The sequence below is a fragment of the Lampetra planeri genome, unplaced genomic scaffold (genome assembly GCF_965212315.1).
Source record: "Lampetra planeri unplaced genomic scaffold, kcLamPlan1.2.h2 scaffold_743, whole genome shotgun sequence".
Lineage (NCBI taxonomy): Eukaryota > Metazoa > Chordata > Hyperoartia > Petromyzontiformes > Petromyzontidae > Lampetra > Lampetra planeri.
In genome coordinates, this window is record NW_027615565.1 from 1 (window position 1) to 25,074 (window position 25,074).

Sequence of the window (25,074 nt, forward strand, 5' to 3'; positions counted from 1 at the left end):
TAATTTGCATCTTACTTCTCTGTTTCGTGTGATTTTAAGACGGAATTGATTGCTGCCTGCCCATGCCAAGTGCTATTACACCGCTCCCTTCCTCGGCAAGATGACAAGGAAGCTCATCATCCTTAAAACACAAAGAGCTCAACTTCATTTCACAGCATTTAAAGGCTGTTAGCCAAAGGATGTGTTATTAATGTGTGAGATGCGAGGTGTGTGTGTTACCCATCTGCCTCTTGCAGTGGTCACTTTTCACCAACCCTCAGTAATTATGATCAACCCAGTATTCACAGTGTGCTCGTGTAATCAGCGACGTAACACAGCTTTCTGTTCATCCCAGTCCAACCACATTTAATGTGCCTGCGCTCAAAATGATAGCTTAGGTGTTCGCTGAAGGTGACAATAGAGGATGAGGATGCACATTAACCTCTCCAATCAGCTGTCATTGTGCCATCTCAGTAACTTTGTTATGCACAGCCACATTTCACCTACAATAATGGCAGAAAATGAAAAGCCACTGATGATATTACACTGTTGCTTTTGACTCACCTTAATAATACCCCCCAGTGTGTGTTTTTATATAGTAATCCAATAAAAAACACCTTGCTGGCTTATATAAAGCGGGGAAGGAAGGAGGGGAAGATGCCTTTCTGTCTCTGTTGCTACTTCTGTTGCCTTCTCAGAAGCAGAAGTTTTGTTTGGCTATTTCTTAGTTGATAAACAACACATTATGCTGCATTCCACACGCCACTACTCCCTAAAAACAAACTCATTGCTAATAAATAAGCAGTTGTTTCTATGAACTGTGTCACTGAAATGAACAAAAACACCTACGTGATACAAAAACAAAACAAAACAGTTTATAGCTAAGTGGCTAACTACAGCTAATACAGCGAGCTGCTATCTTAAATTCTGATATGGCTATAGATATAGGATAGCAAATTCTTGTCAGAGGCTCGGAAAACAGCTCGAAATACAACTCAGACTACAAGTGCTTTAACGCACTGCAATGCAAGAGCCTCAGCCTGATATTGCTGGAATGAAAACACTACATTCAGGTGACATGTTGTGAGCTGTTAATATCTCTAGCACATGCAGGAGAACATATGAATTTCAGATCCGGTATAATATATATGTATATCACCTGACATTTGTATGTTCAGCCAGGATGCTCCCTGAATATGGGAAGAGAAAACCAGAAACAAGATTGAGGAGAAAGGGTCGTGGCTCGAGAAGAGATTGAGGTTGCACAGTGACCGTTCTATTACCTTGTTTTTCACTGGGACGAGTCCATGTAGCTTCCAGTTTTTTCTGTTAAGCCTTGCACAACTTTAGTGAGATAGCCGGGTTGCAGACAAATCTAAAAGCCTGCATCTTTGACTCGAACTCAACAAATTCACAGTCGAATGTTATTAATTCACTTCGCAGTCGTCGATTCTCAGTCTTTGTTCCAGAAATGTTACGCTCCCTGTGCACTCCTCTCAGTCCCTGTCTTCACGTCTGTTCTGAGCTACACAACCAAATCTTCCATTTAAAGATAGAGAGACTGGAATGTCAGATTCTCTGCAGCTCACTACAACCCTCCGGCAAATCTTGACATCAAACCAGAGTTCAAAAGATGTGCTTTTATCTCAACGGCATCAGCATTTGTTTTTGGAGCTCTGTGCCAATCCTTACATGGCACTAATTAAACTCATCTTTAATTAGTCATCATATATATAACTCATCTCATATATATATATATATATATAATGTTTATATATTATAATATATATATATATTATGCTTATCTTTTTTCCTAACTAAAGTTTAGCTATTCCTGCCCACAAAACTTTTTTTTTCCAAAGAGATGTCACCTGTTATATGTTCAACACAATGACCAGAGGGAATGAAGCTGTATGCAACTGAATTGATCCCAATGAGGATATCTGCAGCATGAGAGATATTCAAGTTAGGACATGTTAAAAATGTGGTGAAATCAAATAATTGTTTTGCCCAGACCGGATCTAGAGCCATAGAAGAGACAGTTTTGTTGCCAGTATTTCCTGCTGAGTGCTCGGCTTTGGGCCCAGACCCCTTATTAAGTGTGATAATTGTGAGTCAACATCGTATGTGTTGGTTTTGCCTTTATAGTTGACTGAAAGAAAGAACAAATCCTGCTGATAGGTAGCAAAAATAATAACTGATGATGATGACATTTTTCTTCTGACATTGTAAAGTGTTTGATGTGGAGGCTTCAGTATTGAAAGAAATACGCTTTGGAGGCAGGAAGGGTTGAATCAGCCATTCATGTCATTTACATGTACATCATGGGAATGTACAACATGTACAACAGGCGTTGCCACTGTGTTATTTAAAAAAAAATCTTACAGGTGATTCAAAGATGAACTAAAGTTACCACTTGTATGTCACAGCGACTTCTTCTGACTTTCTGTCTAAACTTGACCTGTAACCTGACCACTTAGGCCCTCAGGAGGCGATAGAGAGTCACTAAAGTCCAGACCAACTTGAGCGAATGAAGAAAAGGAAACCTGATTTCTCAAACAATCAAAGCCTCCAAATCATGTTCACACAAGGGACAACACAATCCATTCTTTCAGTCAACTAACAAATGAAGCTCGTAGGCAAACAGGAAATTAGCCATCAGACTGACAGTAATATGGTTGGAGTTCATTCAGATTCAGTTCTTGTGTTTGTAATTTCTGTATTTCTCTTCAACTCCATTTAGGTCCCTTACTGTTCACCCACATTCACAGTGTTTTGTTTGTTCCATGAATGAATGACCTTTGTATCCTGTTTCTTCTGTGGCTCTCATCGATTTGCTTTTAAAAAGAGTTCCATTTGGTTCTCTACTATGGATTTCACATGGCATTTTCAACTATACAATATATTAAATATGCTAAATAACACCCCCTTAACACACACTAATGTACTGATAGAACAAAATGTAAATACGACCTATATGTTCACACAAGTGTTTGAATAAATGGATTCAGTAAATGTTTAAAACAGGAATAAATCACACACACACACACACACACACACACACACACACACACACACACACACACACACACACACACACACACACACACACACACACAGTCTGAGTTGGGTAAAGTTCCCTGTGAGGTGTTTCAACAGATGAAGCCTGAATGTTCTCATGATGTCTAATTGACATTGTGGCAGCCACAGCAGTTTCTGGAAATAGCGTCATAATGTCTTCAAGGACTCTTTATTTTCATGAGTCATGACTGTTTTCCTTTTGTTTCTCTCTACAGGGGCTCAAGCCAATGGACCACAATGGGCTTTCAGACCCGTACGTCAAGTTGCACCTACTGCCAGGCGCCAGCAAGGTATACTGTTCTATATCATGACACATTAGCTGAATTATTATTAGACTTTCACTCCGTACTCCGTACTCTCTGAGTTTACTTTCGATTCTTATATTCATTGTTACGTACAAGCGATGCTCAGAATAAAGACTGAAAGCAGCTGGAGCCAGTCAACCTGCTTCAGGACATAAAAATGAGAGAGAAAAAAAAGGAGGAGGATCTGTGTTAATTCTGAACTGTAATTAATCCCAGTCAGACGCAAACATGTTAGCTGTGTATTATTGTCAGCGCCGCCACTGTGTTCATGCTCATCCAGACAATAATATGCTCTGACTCGTCACTATCATGTACAAACTGCCATGTCATTTTCAGACTTTTCATATCAGCATAAATTACTGACTGGGATGGCACAGTATTTAGACACAACTTTGTTTTCTTGCTTTTTTTTTTTTTTTAAATCGCCACCTCCCCATACACACACAAACACACACACACACACAACCCCCAAAATAAAATGCCTAATTAGGGAGAATGCACAGACAGAATGATAATTATAAGCATGTGAATGTGTAATGAGTCATTGGGACTGTGAGAAAAAAAGCTCGGAGCCTGATGCAGCTGGAGCATTATTATCAGCACATGACACGGAACAGACGGATAAAGCCGTGGGTCTGAACTGGACGATACTGAATCACTTAAAGAACAGTTTAACCAACTGTGGACTCTACCAATCATAAGATTTGTGCTTATTTAATTGCACCAAGAGGATGATGCAGGTGATTTGATCCTTGCAGGGTGGAGGTGAGTGAAGTAAATCTGAGTTATTTTTACTGGCAGACTCCGTTTACACACCAAAGAACATGCAGTAAAAGACATTTTTAGCTGTTTGTTCTGCAGGGATGAACAAAGTGCTGAAACACCCTGTGCGCACTCAGTCGCTGTGGTTTGAGGCTAGAAATACACCGACACGTTGGTCCCACTGTGAGTCATCATCATTTCATTGAAATGTGAATTTAGCTTTTCTTACGTGTGTTGTTCAGGTCAAACTGACCCATTTCTGTTATTTTAACACAAGAATAATACAAGTGTATTATTTGTCCACCTGAAAACACATGAACATTATCTTCCCGTGTTGTACGTGAGCACACAACTTAACATACATGTTCAGAGCAGTGTGTAAGCCGAAGAACACACACACACACAAGAGATATCAAGAACTCACTCACAAACCCCTGCGTGATTTCTCTCCAGGTACTCCAACTTCCTCCCACCTCCAACAGCACGCTGAGGTTAATTGGTCACTGTAAATCACCCGTAGGTGTGAATGTGAGTGTGAATGGTTGTCCTTCATGTGGCCCTGAGGAGCTGGTGACTCGTCCAGGTTGAACCCTGACCTTCAGAGCCAACATCTGGATGGAAATGGATTATTTGAGTGATAAGAGAGGTGGATCTCTGCATGAGGACAAATTGCTTCCAGGATCAATCTTGTGTTGGAACAGAAAGCCACACAACAACATGCTGACATCCTCTCGGCACTCAGATATTCTCTCTCAGCTCGCTCTCAGGAATAATCATTAGGCCCAGTGGAAGAGGCCCATTAAAGGCCACTAAAGAGGTCATGAGTTCTCTCTAATCAGAAGTGAAGCTTGACGCTCAGCAGCAAAAACATCACATTCCCAACACTTTCAGGCCATAGTCACATGCGAAGCACAATGCCATTTCTGTAATTATTCCTGATTACTGTGTTAATTACAGACAGATTCAGTATTGTAGTTTGATGTTGGCAAGATTTTTCCAAAAGGCAAGTAGAAAAAGATTATACAAGGTAAATAAAATAAAATTAAACTCACACAACACACTATAAAAAAAAAAAAAATTCAATTGCTATGATGATGATGGTGTATTTACGATGAACACAAAAACACAATAAATCCATTTTAAATAAATCCATCCGTTTTAATTCATCATAATATTTATGATTATGTCTTGATACAAGATTGGATATTTTGAAAAATGATCCAAATAAATATGTTTAATTTTGTACCGTATATGAAGGGATTTTGAATTCATATGGAGCTGTTCTGGAATGAAATAATGAAGTCTAATCTTAGTCTTATGTGTTGGAAGTAACTCAGGGCGCTTGTGCAAAAGACGTGAGAGAACGTCCACGTTAAGAGTGGGATGAGAATGCATTGACCTTTTCCAGCGGGATCTGTCGATGGGAACACTGCTCACGTCTCAGCCCGCTCGTCTCTCTCTCCGTCCCCGTCACATATCACAGCCTTTTCGGATCCCAAACGTCGCTGCTGAGTCGATCACACCAGCAGAAGTCAGGAAGTGACTCAGTTCACAGTGGGCTACAACTTTCACTCTGACCTTATGTCAGCGTTATCAGGGTTTGAAAACGCAGATGAAGCTGATTCATTGTGATTTATCTACATCCCTGCGCGCAAGCAACTGCATTGTAATTCACCTGATCACATCTCCTCTTGCCGTCTTGCCAATGATCCACTTAGTACATTTTCAAACTGGGTGTTTTGAAATGATCAAGGTGCCCTCCTGAAAGCGACGAAGACCTTGGCTTAGATGTGATGAAGTAGCTGAGCTGGACTCGTACATCCAGCCCACTTGTTTGAACTTCAGGAAGCGGTGTGTATAAGAAGGATAGATAAGAAGATAAGAAGAAGGTAAGAAGAATGTGAAAGTGAAACAAACTTCTTCTCCATGTTTTTATTACTCTATTACAGTGGCTGAACACAAACAATGTATAAAGGTTGCTATTATCATTTATTCATCAGAAAACAGTGCGATAGAGCATTTGAAGAATCAGAATCACTTCATTAATCTCAGAGGGGATTTTTTTTTTTAACGGATGCAACAGAGCCGTTATAGGGTGAAAAGAAAATCTAAAGAAAAAAGGTTTTTGCATAAATGTTCAATGCATACAAATAAAGTAAAAAGTACTAGTAATGATCAGAGTTTGAATATGAGGTAAAAAGGAAGGTTTTGACAATTAGTAAGATTATTTTTTGTCACCCTATGTTTATAATGAACACCTAAAGAATTTAATCTTTAATTTGTTATTATTTTTATTTTTAATTGAAAAAATAATGTAAAGAAAACAATATTTGTACATTTCCTGGCAGAACAACAAGTAATACTGTATATATTATTATTACACTCTTAAATTTTAAAAACCTGTTGTTGAAGAAAGAAGAGTGAAGTAAAGAATGAGCATCAGATGATTTATGTGTGCGCATGTGTTTGTGTGTGTGTGTGTGTGTGTGTGTGTGTGTGTGTGTGTTCCACCTGCGGGAATCAACCTCTGATTCAGGGACAAACAATCAGCGAGTGCACACGGAAACCTGGCATCACACTTGCAAATAATCACACCAGCTAATTGATTGAATCTCACACGATAACATGTTCACACACACGACCAGAACTGTTCCACCGTTCTCGTCTCCCAACAAGATGTCACACGCATAAAGCCATGTCGCCTGTCAGTCGTTTTCTCTGCTGATGCAACTCTCGCCAGAACACACGTCAGATGTGATGTTAATGTCAATACTCTCTGCTCATTCACTTTGAGTTTCAACATAAGACCCCAAAAATAAATGTTCATCATGTATCACAGGAACATAGGTCAAGGTCAAGTTATCTGTCAATCATGACGTCACTTTGGCATCAATTCAAAACTACAAACTGTTATATGAATTAGCATTTAGTCAACCCACAAAGATGGGAGGGGCGGGATGTAGGATATCAGGGTGTATGTCATACATCCATGACCGATAAGGATGGAACCATCGCGCCCTCACTCTCAAGAAAACCCCAAAAACATATTTTTGTGGGTTCATAATCCATCACTTCCTGTCTTCAGTCATAATCCTGTTACTTACAGTGCCGGGTGTTTGCGTTTCACTTTCATCACGACATACACAGTATCATCCTTGTACAACTACACCATAACAACATTCAAATAAAGCAGCTTTGTGTGTATGAGTCATTGAAATCAACAAAAACAGTACAAACACAGTTTACACTGACAGCTTGGAAAACAACTCCAATTAAGCCCAACGTTCTGTTCATACACAGTTGTGTTTTTTGCCAGAAGCATCTCCATCTCAAGCTTCATCTCCCCAATCTGAACGCCACGAAAACTTGAACATTCATTTCATTCATCATTCACTTTTATCATCGCATCCAATTATCGCTTTTCATCAAGAAAAAAGTGTGTTGGATCGTCCAATCTACATCAGTTTGAATAAATATTCTTGGCAGTGCTTTGCAGATAGATTGCTTTGATTTATCTGATTAATTATTAACATTATTCATTTCCTCAAATGTATGAAATTTGAATCCCGATGTGTTGTTTTATTGCAGCCTGTCGCTGATGTGCAAGAATGTTTTTAGACTGCGCTTAGAAGAACTTTGCTCCTTGTGACCGTCCTGTGACGTCACCGTGTTTTCGGCGTTGATTATTCCTGTCACGTCACGTAAACACCGTCCATTGTTGATCATTTATTCTCCATGCTGTTCAATATGCAGCAGGGAGCTGGTGTTTGCGGGCGCTTGCCATCGGACGTCAATGCATTGACAAATTCTCACCAAGGCGGAGCGGCTCTGTATGCTCAAGGATGCTTGTGTAAATCCGTCCGCACGCCACTGAAACTGACAACCTGGGTGATGAGCTCTCCTGAGCCAGGAGGAAGAACCCCGGCAGTCAATCACCAGCTCCAGTTCTGTTCAATAGCTGACTCTTGTGTTTGTCTTTCAGGCCAATAAACTCAGAACCAAGACCCTGCACAACACTCTCAACCCTGTGTGGAGTGAGACCTTGACCTACTACGGCATCACTGACGAGGATATGGTCCGCAAAACACTCAGGTACGTTAGAGAATGTTTGGAAGCATGCTACAAAGGTGGAACATGACAAATGACAAACATTGATGGACGCTTAAGATAAGGTAGTGAGGTAAAGCAAGCACGGGCATGATGAGTAATTCTAACCACAGCAGTAATTAACATTAGTGGAGTCTCTGTGGGTGGATTCACACACTGAACGTGAGACCTGAGTGATCATCGACGGTTTAAACTGACAGAGGTCGATGCTGAACTGAAGATTAGTGAAGAACATGTAGGACATGTTCAAATCATCCTTCATCTTTCTTTCAGTGATGAAATTTGTAAAATGTCCGAGTGGGAGTGTGGGGGCAGTGGGGTGTGGTCGGTGGGAGTGGGGTGTTGGTGTCATTTCAGACCCAACTGACGTCCATGATGATCCCCATAGAAGAAACACGAGTAAACGTCGGGAGATTTGTCAAACGTGTTCGGGTGACAACATTTTCACTTCTAACATAGAACAGAACCAAACTTTACTGTTATATAATGTAAGTGTTACTTCACTGCTCCACGCTTCTTTATTTTTATCAAAGTGTTATCAGAGCGCAATCAAGTGGAGGAAGTAGGTTGTATAATAATGATGCATAATCGTTCCGTGTGTATTCCTGTGGAACGGCGACGGTTTGACACATGCCTGTTGACTTTCAATCAATCGGTGTGTGTGAAGATGCTCAGATTGACTGAAAGTCATCAGTCCACCTGTTTGTCTCTGTTGTATTCATCTACAACAACAGAATCATCATGGTCGTCTTCCGTCTTCATTCACAGGTCTTTGAGGGACGCTCAAGTGTTTATTCAGTCAACGTCCATGTTTGGATCATATGGAAGAGGTTTAGGGCAGCGTGTAAATACAAAATTTGAGTCAGATTGACATGTAAATGTTGATTTGAGTTCTGAGATTAAAGTCAGAATTCTGACTTTTTTTCTCCGAACTCAAATTAATTTATACATTTTGACCTCCAATTGTCCTTTACATGTAGCCCTAATCCTCTTAGGTACCACATAGTACCACTATTTTAGTTATTGCAAATTAAATCTTACGGTTTCCAGCGTGGAAAAAAACAGGTTATAAACTGGAGAGCAAAGTGCAGCTGGTGAGGTAATTTCTGATCCATTGTTACTGACAGGCGACGACAGCTCTGCCAACTCCAATTTCATGGCTTTTTGTTTTTGTTTTTTGTTACATTCCGCAGCAGCGAAACCAGAACTGTACCGTCACTTTACTCAGTTCCATTACAACAATGAACGTCTGTAGCTAAATCTATTGACTGATTAATTAACCATTTTCTGTGAGAGCCTCCACCATTTCCTGGAAACACGCTTTCTCGAAATGAAATCTGAATTCCGCACCACCCGTGTGTGTAGAACAGGTGTGTCATTGTGAGTCTGGTTCTGCTGCATCGCCTACAAGCTACATTGCTAACGCACATACATCCTTGTCAGCACTGGTTGCACAAAGGCTGCGTGTTGTCCTGCATTCATCAGTGAAAAACAGTTGAAACATACATATTCCATGTGCTGGATGTATGAGCAGTGAGTGCTTATGCCAGCTCTCTGCATTTATTGAGGACATACTGTATTTCTGCTGAGGGCTATGTTTTCCCACACCAATAATTGACTTTCATTATGAATGGGATGAATAGATGGACAGGAATATATAGTCTGGAGGGTTAGAACTAAGCTCCAGTATATACATACTCTATATGTGTTCTTTTGTACTTCGTAACTGCTTCATTTCAGCATCCAGCATTTATGGAGAGTCTGACTGAAGAACATATTGGTAAGAATGTGTTCATGTTTGCAAGGTTTCTAATCATGTTTCATGCAGTGAAAATTGTTGTGTTCAGGGAAAGTCAAACATTTAACGACATAATACAAAAGAAAGAGCACAGACTCGTTGGGAAAGTTACTTTAGAAAAGTAATTGGCTTCAGTCACGAAAATGTAATACTAGCGTAACTGTTTCAGCATGTTAACGTTCATTCTCCGTTTACCATCACATCCAAAGTTCACTTTTCATCAAGAAAAAAGTGTCTTGGATCATCCAATCTACATCACTTCTTTGCAGATAAATTGCTCATTTGTCTGATTAATTATTAACGTTACCCATTTCCTCAGCAGCGTGGCCAGAAGAACATTGAGCTGTGACGTCACTATTCCACTCATTGTTCTCTGCGTTGATTTTTCTTGTCACGTCACGTAAACGCCGTGCACTGTTGATCATTTATTCGGTATTGAACATGCAGCAGCGAACCAGTGTTTGTGGACGCTTGCCAGGGAACGTCCATGCATTGACAGATTGTATTCTGTTTTTAGTGTAATAAAAGTCTGACGGTGACTTTATCAGTGTAAATAATTACAGGCACATGACTTTTTGGATGACTTTTCTACATTCTGAACAAACATTTGCAATGGTTTAAAAGAATGTATTATTAATACATAGAAATGACCCCAAATATTATAGTCTGGGTATTTGTGGTAATTGTTCAGATGTAATTAAAATTATAATCATTAATATTTCTCTATGTAACTGATTATTTTATTTTCTTCAATTATGCTGTTATGTAGGTTCTTCCTGGTTTCTTTCCTTTACATGTGGTTTCCTGTAACAGAGAAAAGACATATGGCGGATATCATAAGAACTGTCAAAGTGAAAACCATAAAACCAAATTTCAGCTGAGGATGAAATTTGGTTTAATGGTTTTGACTTGAACAGGAACACGTCAGTACAAATTCATTTTATTCACTAAAGTCTCTTCTGATTCTACATTTGGCTGCACTCCACCTGAATCACAACTATCTCATCAGTTTCTGTCGTGCTGATTGAGTGCGGTATGAACCTTAGGAAGTCCTTCACTGACAAACTGAGACCCCACAGACTAAGTGTGTTCTTAAGTACGATTTTGCAGAGGTGTGAATCGTTGTGATTTAAGAGCCTATAAGCTTATATCCAGCTCCAGACCTTCATTAGTCCGTTCACGTCTGCCTCTGCTTATTCCCCTTCTCCTCCTCCTCCTCTCAGGATTTCAGTGTGTGACGAAGACAAGTTTCGCCACAACGAGTTCATCGGAGAAACACGAATCCCCCTCAAGAAACTGAAGCCCAACCAAACCAAGAACTTCAACAACTGCCTGGAGAAGCAGTTACCTGTAAGTCAAAGCCACTGAACAGGTCGCTGCACGAGCGTACATGTAGATATTTGTAATCGCTGAGGAGGTTCAGGTAGATTCGAGCTGCTGAGTGGGGTGCGGGAGTGGATGATGTGTTTCGAGAGCATGCAACAGAAGTGTCATTGAACTGTAATCGAATATCAGTTTCAAACTGCCCACACCGTTTAAAAAGATATAATTCTGGATCCAGACTTGGAGTACAGAGCTTTGTGTTTGGAGAGACCGATTCCTCTCCTCATATGCTTCCTCGTCCATGTGGGCGTGTAAAATAACACCCCACAAAAAGGCACAAGATGCCTGAGCGCATCCAACAGTCACCAGTCTGACACCTGGTAGGTTTTGGTTAGCGTGTGGGGGATATCATGCAAAGATGCCAGGATGAGAGCACCTGAGCACCGTTTAGAAGATCGCACCCTTCAGGACGGTACAACCTAAGCACCTAAGGGATCTTAAATGCAATTTGTTTTTGTTTTTATGAAATAAGGAGGAATAAAAGATAGAATACTTCCATCAGCAGCAAGTACATGACATGTGTCCATTAGCATAAACAAAGACCACTGTATGTTTTCACACCTGAGTGAATCAGCTGTCAAACCAGGACATCGGAATACAAATACAAAATAGTCATTCACACCACAAGTGCGTTTTGTGTAACTCTTCATCTTCCATATAAACATTTTAAATCGTCGTCCACATCCTCACAGTAAAGACCCAACAGACAGATCTGGGAAGCCTAAACCATCTCAGCATGCAGCAGCAGATTTGAGAGGGAGGTTTACGGCACCGGTGAGAAGCTGAACAAAAGATGTTGTCTGCTGCGCCGGGGAGAGTAAAACAGAGCATTTCATCATGTCATCTAGCGGCCAGCTGCCGTGTCTTTTTGGTTCATTTGTGCCTGCTGATAAAGCTTTGTGAATGGTTTATCCGTTCAACCCTGGAAAAAAAACATGTTTCATATGGCTCAGGTCCCATTTCAAAAAATATCTCCACATTCCAAACGATCAAGAAAACACATCACAATCATAAAGGCTACTGTGTGCAGCTGCGTCCTTGCTGACCATCATTCATTTGTAGACACAGAACGTGACGTCGTGCTACACCTCTCCATCCGCCGTCATCAGCGGACGACAGCAGCAGCCTAATCTGGCTGGGAATCTTGGATTAATGTCTCTGTGCGATGCATTTCTCTCTCCCCTCAGCTCAGTGGGATAATGAGGGCTGAGCTATAGGAGATTACTACTAATTTGTTGATTACCCCGCCGCCTGAAAAAAATGATTACTTTCATTTTTCAATAGCGCCTTGTCTCGTCGCGACGCATCCAAGCTAATCTTATGAAGCTGTTGATTTGTCGACTCCAAACCACATGTATTACTGCTACAGTGATAAACAACTGGAGGGAACACAAAGCTGTTTTTTTGGAGGGGCTCAGAGGAATTATAGTGTGTGGTCCATCTGGACGGGGAGCGGTCACGCTGCCATGTTAGACACAACACAACATTTCAAAGTTTCGTGATATATAATGGAAAAAAAAAATCAACAACACACAAGAAGACAGTTCAAATGAACTAATAATTAAATACACAAAACATTAACATTAACATTCGAAAGCATCTTAAATTGAAGTGAACAGGTCTCTGCACTCATATTACTCATGTGTGGTCTGTCTGATGGTTTACAGGTAGTAACAAGGACAAAGTAAGTGTGTGTGCCTATCTTTAATTGATCTGCCTCAAAAGTCTAAACCGCCCTGCCCATTGCTGCACAGCTCCTCCATGACAAATTCTACCTGATCATTTTTGTAGAACCGTGGTGAGAGCTGAGCCGTCAAGACTTCCACCACTGGTGAGAAAGAGAAAAATAAAACCAAATAACCCCCCCCACCAAGTAGGATGTAATGGTATAATCCCACAGGCAGACACACAAACAGGCCTTTGCAACCTCTTCCAAAGCCGGCTCTTACAAACATCTGAACTAAGTCATTAGTTGACACACACACACACGTTAGGTTTCCAGAGACGCTGACAAAAGGCCAGCAAGTGAAATCCAGACAGACCAATGAACAACTCCAATCACCAATGGAGCAGCAGGAAAACGCATTCAGGAGCCACTGAATCCTGCTTTATTTACAATATAAAAAAGGGGACTGAGCAATAGTCTTATATACTGAGCACCAGGGTATCTTATCTGTTGTTATCAGCACAGTTTTCTGCTCCACATGGACTCACTGGAAGCTGCGGTCTCTTCTTTTGCATCAGCAGCCGTCAGCTCCCCGCCGATGTCCGAGAGGTGCTGATCTGAGTTACCCTACATCAGGAGATGAATTTATATTCTGTTTCCTGCTTCTCGAAGAGGAGACAAAAGGTCTTCTGCTTCTCTGAGCATTTTAAAACTGATAAACTCAACCGAGAAGTTTGTTGTTGGTCACGTTTGGACTGGAATCTAAAGTTCTGGTCTGGTTTTCTTGAAGATTCCATTCCCTGCAGTGGACTCAGCCCTGCATCCGTCCTTTCTTTCTATTGCCTCACCACCAATGCTCCTCGTCCATCTAATGGATTTACAGCCGGAGCTGTAAACAGGAAGTGCACCAGACATTGAAAGCGATTTGATTTGTCGTGGAGAAACAGTGTCATTTATAACTGTGGTATCGCCCACATGATGCACACTGACCCAAACTCAACAAAGACATTCACTGAAAGGCACCATTGTAAATCAGCAGATCATTTATCTGAGCAAACAGACAAGTGGAAACATGAAACGCTTGTAAAGTCGATTATCAGGTTTGAGGAAGTGATAAATCATTTGACTGATGGGCGCATGTGGGAGTTATGAATGTCAAGTTCATAAATGTTACTACTGATACATAATATTCATTGATTCTTTTCAATGATTCAGTTCAATTTTATTTGTATACCCCAACATCTCAGTTACAATTGTCTAGACGGCCTCTACAGAAATTCACACATATTTGTTTGTTGTGTTGGATTGTGTTGTTTCATTCACTTCTGCCGTCGTTGTTGGAGTTCAGTTTTCTTTTAACTCCCATCTGTGTTGAACCCTGCGGCTGCACTTCAGTTTGGTATTTTAGTCCACCTGCCGCCTCGTCTTAACAAGAGAGGCAGTTAATTAGCTTTTTTCCACGTCAAATTACATATTATAATGCTGGCATTGACCGCGTCAAAGGACATTAACACCACTAGTCCTCTTGGACAGACTGTACACTGTACATGCATATATGGAAACCACTTGGGCTCAGATTAATACCTGGAATCAAATAGACGCTGCTTCCTCGCTGCTTCGTCTGCAGAGATCAGAGACCAGTGGCAGCGGCAGTGAGGTACATTATTTAGCAGTGGAGCCACATTCATTTACAACGATGTTCAGACAGTCACATCAAAGGTGTCCGGTTCTACAGAGCATTAGACTCAATTAATGGATCCTCCAGCCAATCTTAATTGAGTTTCCCCTCAGGCGATGGTACAATTATCGGGCATATGTTAAGCAAACACTACTGCGCAGTAAGTTGATTTCATGTTTGAGGAGATTAATGGAAACAGGAAGAGGGGGCGCTCAGAGGAGGAACGCTGGGAGACGCCATTAATAGTGCGGCTGCAGAAATAGATGCGATTCTGTGATGAATGGTGAAAACACGGACATCGGTTAAATCTTGAATGTCTTGTTTGTGTACTAGCTAAAAAGAAAATGATGTTAGGGGAGGAAGGTTGCCAGGCTAAATGGATTGTCTGTGGGTGTGAAATTGAAAAAGATGCACTGAGTGCTGCACAGAACTTGTCAGACAACCTTGACAACACGGAGGAAGCCTGAGGTTTGTACAGCCTTTTTTAAAAAGGTTTTCATTTTACAGCTTTTCAGAGGGCAACAAAACAGACATTATTAACTCTTTATCGGGCACTTACTGAAAATATCCATCCTAGAGACGAATTTGGTCCTCTCTTAGATGATATTACAGGATATTACAAGACTAAATTCCTTTCATAACTTTTCCAAATTTCTAACTTTATTTATAAATCAAAGTCAGTGGCGTAACCAGTTATGGTCTTGCTAGTTCAGATAATTCCCACATTTTCCGGAGAGCATATATACTTGGTGTATCTTTTTAAAAGAACTCAGATATTTTTACATGCCTGAAACTTATTCTCAGATTCTGACACACATTCTTACAGTCAGACATTTCTGTGTTCCTTTTTCAGCAGTTGTTGATAGCCACGGATGAAAAGGATGAAATAGATTTGAGGGTCAACCGGGGCAGTGGGTGGCAGAGACATGTTGGCATGCCAGACGAGCTGGTCCAGTGAGACGTCTTGTAAAAGTCATCTGTGATTCATGTGGAGAGCGTCGGCCCACTTGAGATGCCTGATTAGTATCCTGCTGTGGACAGATTGAGCGCTGTGTCCTACACCCTGTACCAGAACGTGGTGGAGACGGGCTTCGGTGTCCACAGAGAGCTCTCATGCATCAGAGATCTCTTACAGTTTGTGAGGGTGTGAAATCAGAGCTCTGCTCTTTGCATGGTTGGTTATGAAGATAACAGCGCGAGATCTGTTCACCTGTGTTCTGGAAGCTGGTTGATTGCGCCAGAACTTCGATAAGTCCATTGCAGCATCTTTCAGTGGAAAATATTTTCTGGGTTGAGCTGGACAAACGTCTCTTAAATTCAGCTAAAATCTTTGCAGTCATTAGAAGGTCGTGAGATTGAATCCTCGCCTCAGGGGTTTGTATGCTCTTCCCATGTCTGTGTTGGTTCTCTCCAGGTACTTTGGCTTTCTCCCCACCTCCAAAAGCATTTCAGCTTAATTAGTTAAGCTGTAAGTTGTGTTTGTTTTTTTACTGTTTTCGTAGCACTTTGTTAATTTCAATGACTCATACACACAGAACCGCTTTATTTGTAACCAGTAGGTTTGTTTTCATGGTTTAGTTGTTCGTGCAATACCACATAATGTGTTGTTCACCTGAGAACTAGCAAGAAAGAGCTTTTTCAGAAAACTTCCAGCTTAGTTGGCAAGTTTTGTTCAAATAACTCCAACTTTCGCTTCCAGCCTCTTTTGGTTTGAATTAATTGTCTGTTGTGCAACAAAGATACCAAAACTGCCAGAGAGGCAGGAATGAATTGTGTGTGTGTGTGTGTGTGTGTGTCATCACTCTGAATTGCCTTGAATCAAACTGGAAGAACTAATGGCCCAAATGGCCACATTTCCACGGGCTCATCAAATAGTTGACGATAAGCTAGACGTTTGTCGGTTAAGCCTCTGTGCATTTGCAGTGCTGATAGGGATGCTCTTGTACTCTATATGCTTTTAAAATTACATTTGGAAGTGCTGGAGAAAGGCGTGCTGCATATTCACTCAGTCAGAGTGTTGCTGGTAAATTGGGTTTCTAAGTCGTCGGGTATGGCAGCCAAAATTAAAAAAGAAAAAAAAAATGCTGCATTAACAAGAAAACAAAGTTCTGTGGGGTGGAAATGGTAAGAACATAAGAACAAAAGCCACAGCAGGAGTCTGCTTCACTTATTATTTAACCTTTGACAAGTAAACAAAAACTACCTCCATCAATTGACTGTGTGATCGATAAGTTGGCAGCAGGGACGTGTAAAGGTTTCAGCTGCACCTGTAAAAGCAGGCTTGAAAAGCCTCTAAATATCAGCCATTTCCAGAGCATGGAGGTAAACTGGCTGCTAATCAGTCCAACCAACCTGTCAACACCTAATGAATTAGTCTTCATGCAGTCAGCTACAGTTTTAAAACATTTCTTTGCATTACAAATCACCGGTGTTTCCCTGACAACAGTGTCATGGCAAATTCAATCAATTCATACAGTTCCCATGTATCACTATCACAAGGTGCCTGTGGAAGGAAACGTTTTCAAGCGTCATTCTTAAAATTTGTGTTCTTAAGTCAAACGGTTGTAAGTCTAATCAGTGTGTCAGCCACTGTTCACTGAATCTGATGCGACAGGAAATGAAAGATGTTCAGATGTCATAAACGCTCCATAAACACGGAAGTGTTTTCACTGCCTGGTTCTTATTAGATTGCAAAATTTTTATAGTTTAATAATTCATGCAAAAAATCAATTAAGGTGGAGGAATACACCAGTGTATGTGTCTTATTATAATAGCTGAGAAATATTGAGGCTTCGTTGTATTTTTTGATCAAACCGCACAAGAATTATCATCACATATCGTTCATGACATGGTGCAGCGCCTGGCTGAAGTGTTTGAAATGAATTCCCACTCGTAGCGTGCAGGTCATATGTCAGTTTAGACGTTCATTTTGTACCTAAGGCACAAATTAATGTTGATGAGGCCATTAAGTTGCTGTCTGCGAGGGAGACGGCATCAATCAGCCAATCAGTGTTTGGCTGATTTTCCAAACACAGCCGAGCAGCAAAGCAGCAGCTGTAGAATTTCAATGACAAGACGGAGAGAAGCTTGATACTAAAAATGATTGACATGGAACATTGTGTGATGTTTGAATATGCAATTGAACAACAACTACAATCGCCCTCAAAAACAACGTCACGCTCGTCTGTGAACGTGTAAAGCCACTTGTCTATACATTGCTGTTTGTTTTTTTTCCCCAATTGCAGGTGAACAAGACCGAAGACAAGTCGCTGGAGGAGCGAGGACGCATCATGATTTCTCTCAAGTACAACACACAGAAATCCTGTCTGGTCGTTGGCATCATACGCTGTGCTCACCTGGCCGCCATGGACGCCAACGGCTTCTCCGACCCCTACGTTAAAACGTCAGTATGCACAGACAATATGCTAATTCATGTTTTAAAACGGTTAAGAATCCTTATACCTAATATTTCCACCAGAAGGAGATTTCAACAATCCAACGAAACGTAAATATTGTGAACATGTTCCTGAGCAAAGTAAAATCTACATCTTAGAGAGATTAGATTTTTTTTTCATTCTATTGTATCCATTGTATTTCATTCCATTGTACTTGAATGTATTTTGCTGCACCTTATATAACACTGGTGAGCCAGAAAACTATGTTTTTCTAGCAATAACACTGAATAACGGTAAATTTAATTTGATAGTACACGATGAGGTGCAGGGGGACAAAACTCGGCACAGTCATTTGGAACAGTTGGACTGGAACAAGCGTCTATCAGGAATTCATGGACACACTGCAGAGTCCCTGTCCGTTGGTTAAATATAGACGGTTACATGTGGATTTCCACATTAGATTATGATTAGAATATGCAGCATTGATGATATGCAAACCTGGCTTGTCACCTGTTGAATCTTACCGTCTTTCCTTTCAACAAATGTCATTCGAAATAAGTCTACTTTTAGCAGACATACAATGCGCTGCAGTGATGCTGTGATGGATTAGCTGGCAATGCTGATTTTTTAGCTGAAATTATGTGACTACCTGTGATTATCAGCAGAATAAAAGACACCCAGCCATCCAGGGGTGCAGTTGTGAAGGAGAGTCCTATTTATCACACCTGAACATTTCCCAGAGTCTTTCATCTGGCTGAGCAATGAAAGTGCAATTAATTTCTGACTCTGCTGTGCGCACCTTGAGAACAAAAGCGTTTCGTAGAGGGGCTGGCAACAATTTTCCGACAGTTTTTCCATCCCCTTGGAGCTTGAAGGACACGCAGACAGATAATAGATTTACTGGCGGGCTCGTGTGAAAGGAAATAAAGGAAATGTATACTCTACCAGATCCAGTCTGTGCTGCTGGTTTTCTCATTCACCAGCCAATGTGCTGCTGGAGTGGATGCATCACATGATGCTGCCGTGTTTATGGGGATATACTTCGTGTTCTTTGTTTACTTCAAGCAATAGCATCTGAAAGTGACCTGATCTTGTTACCCCGCTGCAAATCTGACAAGATTGGAACCTCGCTCATTGCCCTAATGTTGTAGTTTTCTCACAGAAACACAGAAGTGATGCTCCAAGAGCTTGGGAAGTCACGTGATGCAAACAGTTCAATCACAATTGTTGCCAATTACACCATAGGCAAAGCGTTGAAGCAGACCCTTCGCCGTAGGTACGCCATTGTTCGACAGCATAAATCCAGCTAAACTCACCCTCTTCCTCCCACAATTCCTGCAGTCAAACATGCAACACATATGGTGTTACACACACACATGCTAACACACAAAATGTCTGTGAAGGTTCTCAGTCATCCAGGTCATGGTATCTTTCTGGGTTCATTTGTTGACAACTGGACTTCTCCCACTCCTTTGTGTGAGCTAACGACCCAACAGTTCTAGTAGCAGGACTCCCCACTAGACTCGGATGATTGGCCAAACGTCTGCAAGCAAACTAGAAGTCCAGTTGCTAACGAATTAACCCAGCAAAATAACTCACACAATGTTGCACTCAGACGTGCTGACACACACAGTGTTACAAACAGACATTCTAACACATGTCAAAGGTGCAGAAGTGTCCATCTGCCCAACCTGCCTAAACTGATGTTCCTGGGGATCAGTGGGATTCACATCCTGCCACATTTTCCATCACGTACGGGAAATCGATCCAGTGGCCTTGTGGTCACAAGTCCACTTGTCGAACCGTTTTGGCCACAGCTAATAATAATTAGGTTCAGTGCAATGTGCTCAGCAGCAGCAGTCCCAGCTCCCACTGCCCTCGGTTGCGTTGGTGAGCAATAATCCAGTAGCCTTCCTCTAAGTGTCCTGTTACCTTGGGAAATTGAAGCCTGTGTGGGTCCAGTGAGCACATGAAATGAATTCGACAAGCCGCCATAATTGCCTGCAGGATTGAAATACACCACATCAAATTGAGCATTATTGCCCCAAACAGCTATTTGTGCAAAGCAAAGAAGAGTTAACACACAACATACTGTGTGCACAGTCTGATTTGAGTAAACCTGCCTCTTGCATCATTTATGAAGGCACAAAGGTCCAAACCGTAGGCACACAAACACATACGCCTGTTATCGGAGCACAACAGTGGCACAAACGATCAGTTATCACCTCTGAGTCACTGACCTTAATGAATGCAATGTTTTTCTCAAATCGGTATATATTTACAATAGCAGTCACACGCTCCTCCACCAGCATATCACTGTAACATCGCTGCGTCAGCAAAAATAAACAAAATTCTAAAGGAATGTGAAGATTTAATGCTTTAATAAAATGCACTCTGGACGTTTCCAGTGCTGTGATGTACAAGTGTGATTCTCCAAGTGTCATATTCCACCTCCTTAATCTAATCAGATGAGGACATCAGATTCTTTTCTTCATAGGTGTATCACCAACAGGAGCAATGCCGTCAGTGAAAATCACAGTTGGTCAGAAAGTGTAGTAAAATGATGTGCACAGTGTGATTGAAGGGTAGTGCCACAGCACCCTCTGGGGGTCACAACAGTATCACATGTGCACAGTGTGATGTATTTAGAACTGCGGTTTCACATAATTCCCTTCAGTCATCCTTGGGCTTTGTACAGGAGGCATCTTCACTTGTAACGTGACTAAGATAAAGACATATGCGGTGGTTCCCACCTTCTTTATTTCAGACATGAAGTAGAGGTGCGCGTTAGATGCTGAGAGATGATGTTGTGAACTGACAGAGCCCAGTCATCGCCTGTCTTTAACCACAGAAATAATGCTCGTGAAAAAAGCTCAGTGGAAATTTTCTCATCGGGTGTCGAGGCAGTTTAACATCCGACTCATGAGACCAACGTCTGTCACATGGCGGCGTAGAGGACCGACAAAGCACCTGTAAACAATTCTACATAGACACCGTCGTTAAAATCACAGTCAACTTCAACTGACTCTATATTAGATACAGGCTGTGAATTTCTCTCTGGAGATGAAAAAAAATATCCATCTATCAGATTCAGCTCAACATACTCAAATCTGGAATATTGGATTTTCTTGCTTTATTAGTATAAACTGTAAAGCAGTAAATGGGAAATAAGTGAACTTCATGGATTTTGTATCAGCTTTAAGAGAATGAGGGGACACATTTATCCTTTAAATGAGACTGGCTGAGCTGTCCATCTACCAGAGTACATCTGCAAAGGACGGGGCTCAGCAGCTATGTCTAAAATAAATCAAAAATCATTTCTCCAGTTTCTTTCTTAATCTTGGTATATGGCCTCCGTCTGTGATTGAGAACATTTCTAACAATGTATTTTAACTTGATGATAGTGGAACATTCAAATACTGTACAACCTACAAATATAGTACGATATTAGTGAAAAGTGTCACACATTTCCCTCCTGGTTAATATCACTGGAAACTTCCTGCATTATGTTCTGACAGTTTGATTCTCACTGCAAATTCCTTGACGCATGGTCCTGGCTGCAAAGTAGGCAGCCGTTTGTGAGGCGAGCAGTGTTACCCCCCGTATTAAGTCTTCCTCCCTGCGCTCTCTTTCAGGTACCTGAAGCCTGACGAGAACAAAAAGTCAAAGCACAAGACGGCCGTGAAAAAGAAAACGCTCAATCCAGAGTTCAATGAGGTAAAAAAAACAACAACAAAAAAACACTGCTCAGACGTTGATTTTTTGTGTGTGTTTTTATCCAAGTTGATCTGGTGCCATTATGTGCTCAACAATCTTCATAACCTCAGGACCTACAAAAAAGCCATTCACAGACGCCGTCGCTGTCGGTTGGAACGTGTTTTTCTTGGTTTACCTCAGGCTGACTTTTGGAGAGTGCAGCAGGATTCAAACTGTCGTTGATGGAGGACGACGATACATCACAAAAATCCTCAGCCAAGGTTGTCCAGTGGTTTACAGGCAGTTTAGACGCATATCTCATGTCATGTCCTCTGTCATTCACTCTAAATTATTACAGGATGAGGGTGAGAACATTTAAAGACAAAGATCACTCTCTGAAGAAGATACGACTCAGACACAACCACTGGCTCATTTCCAACACTTTTCCCAGTGAGCACAGTAGTGAGGGTCTAGCTCTGGAATACCTCGATGGAATGCTGCCATCAGTAATTTGAAGTCTTGCCGTGATGAGACAAAAATATCTGCCGACGCTGAAATATATTATTTTGAGCAGCCGTGAGTTGGGCTTTATTTTTTGGACGGGTGACACACGTTGTCAAGGATGAGGTGGCCCCTTCGGTTCTCCGTGGCAGCGGGTAGCTGGGCTCGGAAGTATCTCCCTGAATACGAGAGGGCGTCTGTGGCCAAACACAGACGCAGGCCAGAGGCTTGACATTTCCTCTGACATTTTTTCTGCCCGTATTCTTCCATCCACCTTTTGGCCTTTCCGTCAGAGACAAACAACAAGGTCTGGCATCGTATGAGGGCACTGATTTCATTGAGGCAAAATGGCAACCTGAATTGAACTACAAGCTGATATGCAGAATAACTGAAGAATACCTGTATCATTTTTTGGACAGTGTATTATCTACTGTCATAACCTGGTGAGCATTTCATATTGACTTGAATGGGTCCTGTAACGTCATTAAATATGCAGTTTAAAACACAACCCGTTTGTTATAAGAGCCACAAGAGCAAGGAGGTTTTGAGCAGCATCCAACGGACCGGCTGATGCAGTCAGGTTGGCTTAATTGACCACATTTAACATCAACACTGCTCCATTATTCACATCAAAGTGTTCAATCTTCTCTTTAACAGCAGCGGCGGGTCACTGAACAACTACCCCCCCACCCCCCTTAGCAAGACAAAAAGCAACGACTGCAGCACCATTAGGCTTGAATTCTTTTAACAAAGGAAATTAAAACTCAATGAGGTGGTTAGGGTGACGTGATTCACCAGAAAATTAAACAAATGGGAGCAGCATTCAGGTCTCAAGGGGTTATTATGCAAACCCATTTCCGTGGAGCTAAGTGTGTTTTGTGGAAGTGGTGAAGCAGAATTGACTCCTGTTTTTGAAGGTGCAATGTGTAAGACCTGACCAAGTGTTTGGGGGCAGCATCCCATTTCATTTTTTTTCCAGTCAATGTGGAAACTTAATGAGTCAAGGAAGATGTTCCCTTTCTTTGTGATGGTCTCATATTTCATATCACCAACACTGGGAATGTTATTGGCACAACGGTTTCAGCTGCACCAAAGGTCAGTTTCTGAATCATCCCGACTAGATCAATACATGAGATGGATTTTGTTCAGCACAACATTTATGACTGAGGACATATCAAACCCGTTGACCACAGGGAACACACACCGCTAGCATTAGCATGCTACCTTCTGTCCCTTGAGCGTGAAATTTTTTTCACACTATATCACGAATTAAGCTTAAGTTGATTGATTTGATCTGAAATATGTCGATTTTAAGTTGAAATTAAATTTGTATCAGTATATAATCACACTGGAAGAAGTATAAGAGACTTATTTTCTCATGTTTTCCTCTCTACAGGAATTCTGCTACGACATCAAATATGCAGACCTCACCAAAAAGACTTTGGAGGTGACCGTGTGGGACTATGATATTGGGAAGTCTAACGATTTCATAGGTAAGCACAGGTGTATCCTTATGGGTTGAGCTCAAATAGCTGCTTTTCAGCAGCATCAGCAGCATCAGCAGCATCAGCAGCACCACTGGTCCTCTACCCAGCTGAGTCAGCCATCTGCTGGGTCCTTTCCTGAGACTGAAGGCTGAGGAACAAACAATCGTGCTGAGAACTCACAAGTTCTGCTGTCGTGTTTTCATTACGACATGAGCTGCTTGATGCTGAAAACACTCTCTTCCACAAGAAATATATATACATACATATTTCCTTTAAATAGACATTTCCCTTAAATATACATTTCATAATTAGCCTCTTGATTAAAAATGTAAATGAAAAGTGATCTCAAAATCACAAAAAAACACCACCTTCATGTCAAACAATGACATGAAAACTGAGCCAGAAGGTGACATTCCACTGGTGCTAAGTCTATTTTTAATGATCCTTTCCTCAAGGAATAAACCTTAAAAACACATGACCGCCACAAATCTTCTTGTGTCTCCTTTCAGGTGGCGTATCTCTGGGTATCAATGCCAACGGCGAGCGGCTCAAACACTGGTTTGACTGCCTCAAAAACAAGGACAAGAAAATCGAGCGCTGGCACACGTTGACCAATGAATTACCTGGTTCACTAAATGACTAAAGACTCACATCCCGTCATTCACCCTCCCGGCCCACCAACTGCCCCCGGTCCCGTCCTGGCTGCCCCAGAAAAGACTCCTGCTTCCGTTTGTCCTCTCCCCTCACAGCTCTTCTCTGGATATTCCCTCACGGTATCTACAGTGACCTGTGACCCCTCTTAGGGAATATCCTTCCACTCAACAGGGCTTAACCAAAACTCTAAATTACTCACAGCGTTACATTTTAGGCCTCATAGCGCTGATTTCTTGCAGGAGCCACGAGGATAAAAAGGAGCAAATCCTATTAAATCAGAGATTCACAGCAGCTATATAACATCATTAACACAGGAGAGAATGCCTGATACAGATAACAGCAGACCAAAGATTACTGGCACGACAACACGCATTTGTCATAGCGTCTGAGACGGTGTGCAAGCATTACCTGCAACTGAACAAGTGAACTAAAATCTGACTTGACTTGTGCCTGGAATCGTTGGTCTTTGACAGGCCGTTAGCGACACACAACCAAAAGAGTTCTCACAACCGATGTAGCAGAAATTGAAGCCGACGAGGATTTTATATCCGATTAAAGAAGATATTGCATTTTCAGCTATGT

At 41.4% G+C, this 25,074-nt stretch overlaps 1 protein-coding gene across 1 annotated transcript; it reads left to right on the top strand.

Moving 5' to 3' along the window:
• Positions 1–3,275: 3,275 nt before the first annotated feature.
• On the top strand, positions 3,276–24,481 carry LOC144741854 (double C2-like domain-containing protein beta; the record flags this gene model as incomplete). The annotated part of the gene is made up of 7 exons (XM_078624348.1): positions 3,276–3,350; positions 8,110–8,219; positions 11,256–11,382; positions 18,005–18,162; positions 21,790–21,871; positions 23,748–23,844; positions 24,348–24,481. Coding segments are annotated over 7 exons (783 nt in total), but the record flags the coding sequence as incomplete, so codon positions are not given.
• Positions 24,482–25,074: the final 593 nt, after the last annotated feature.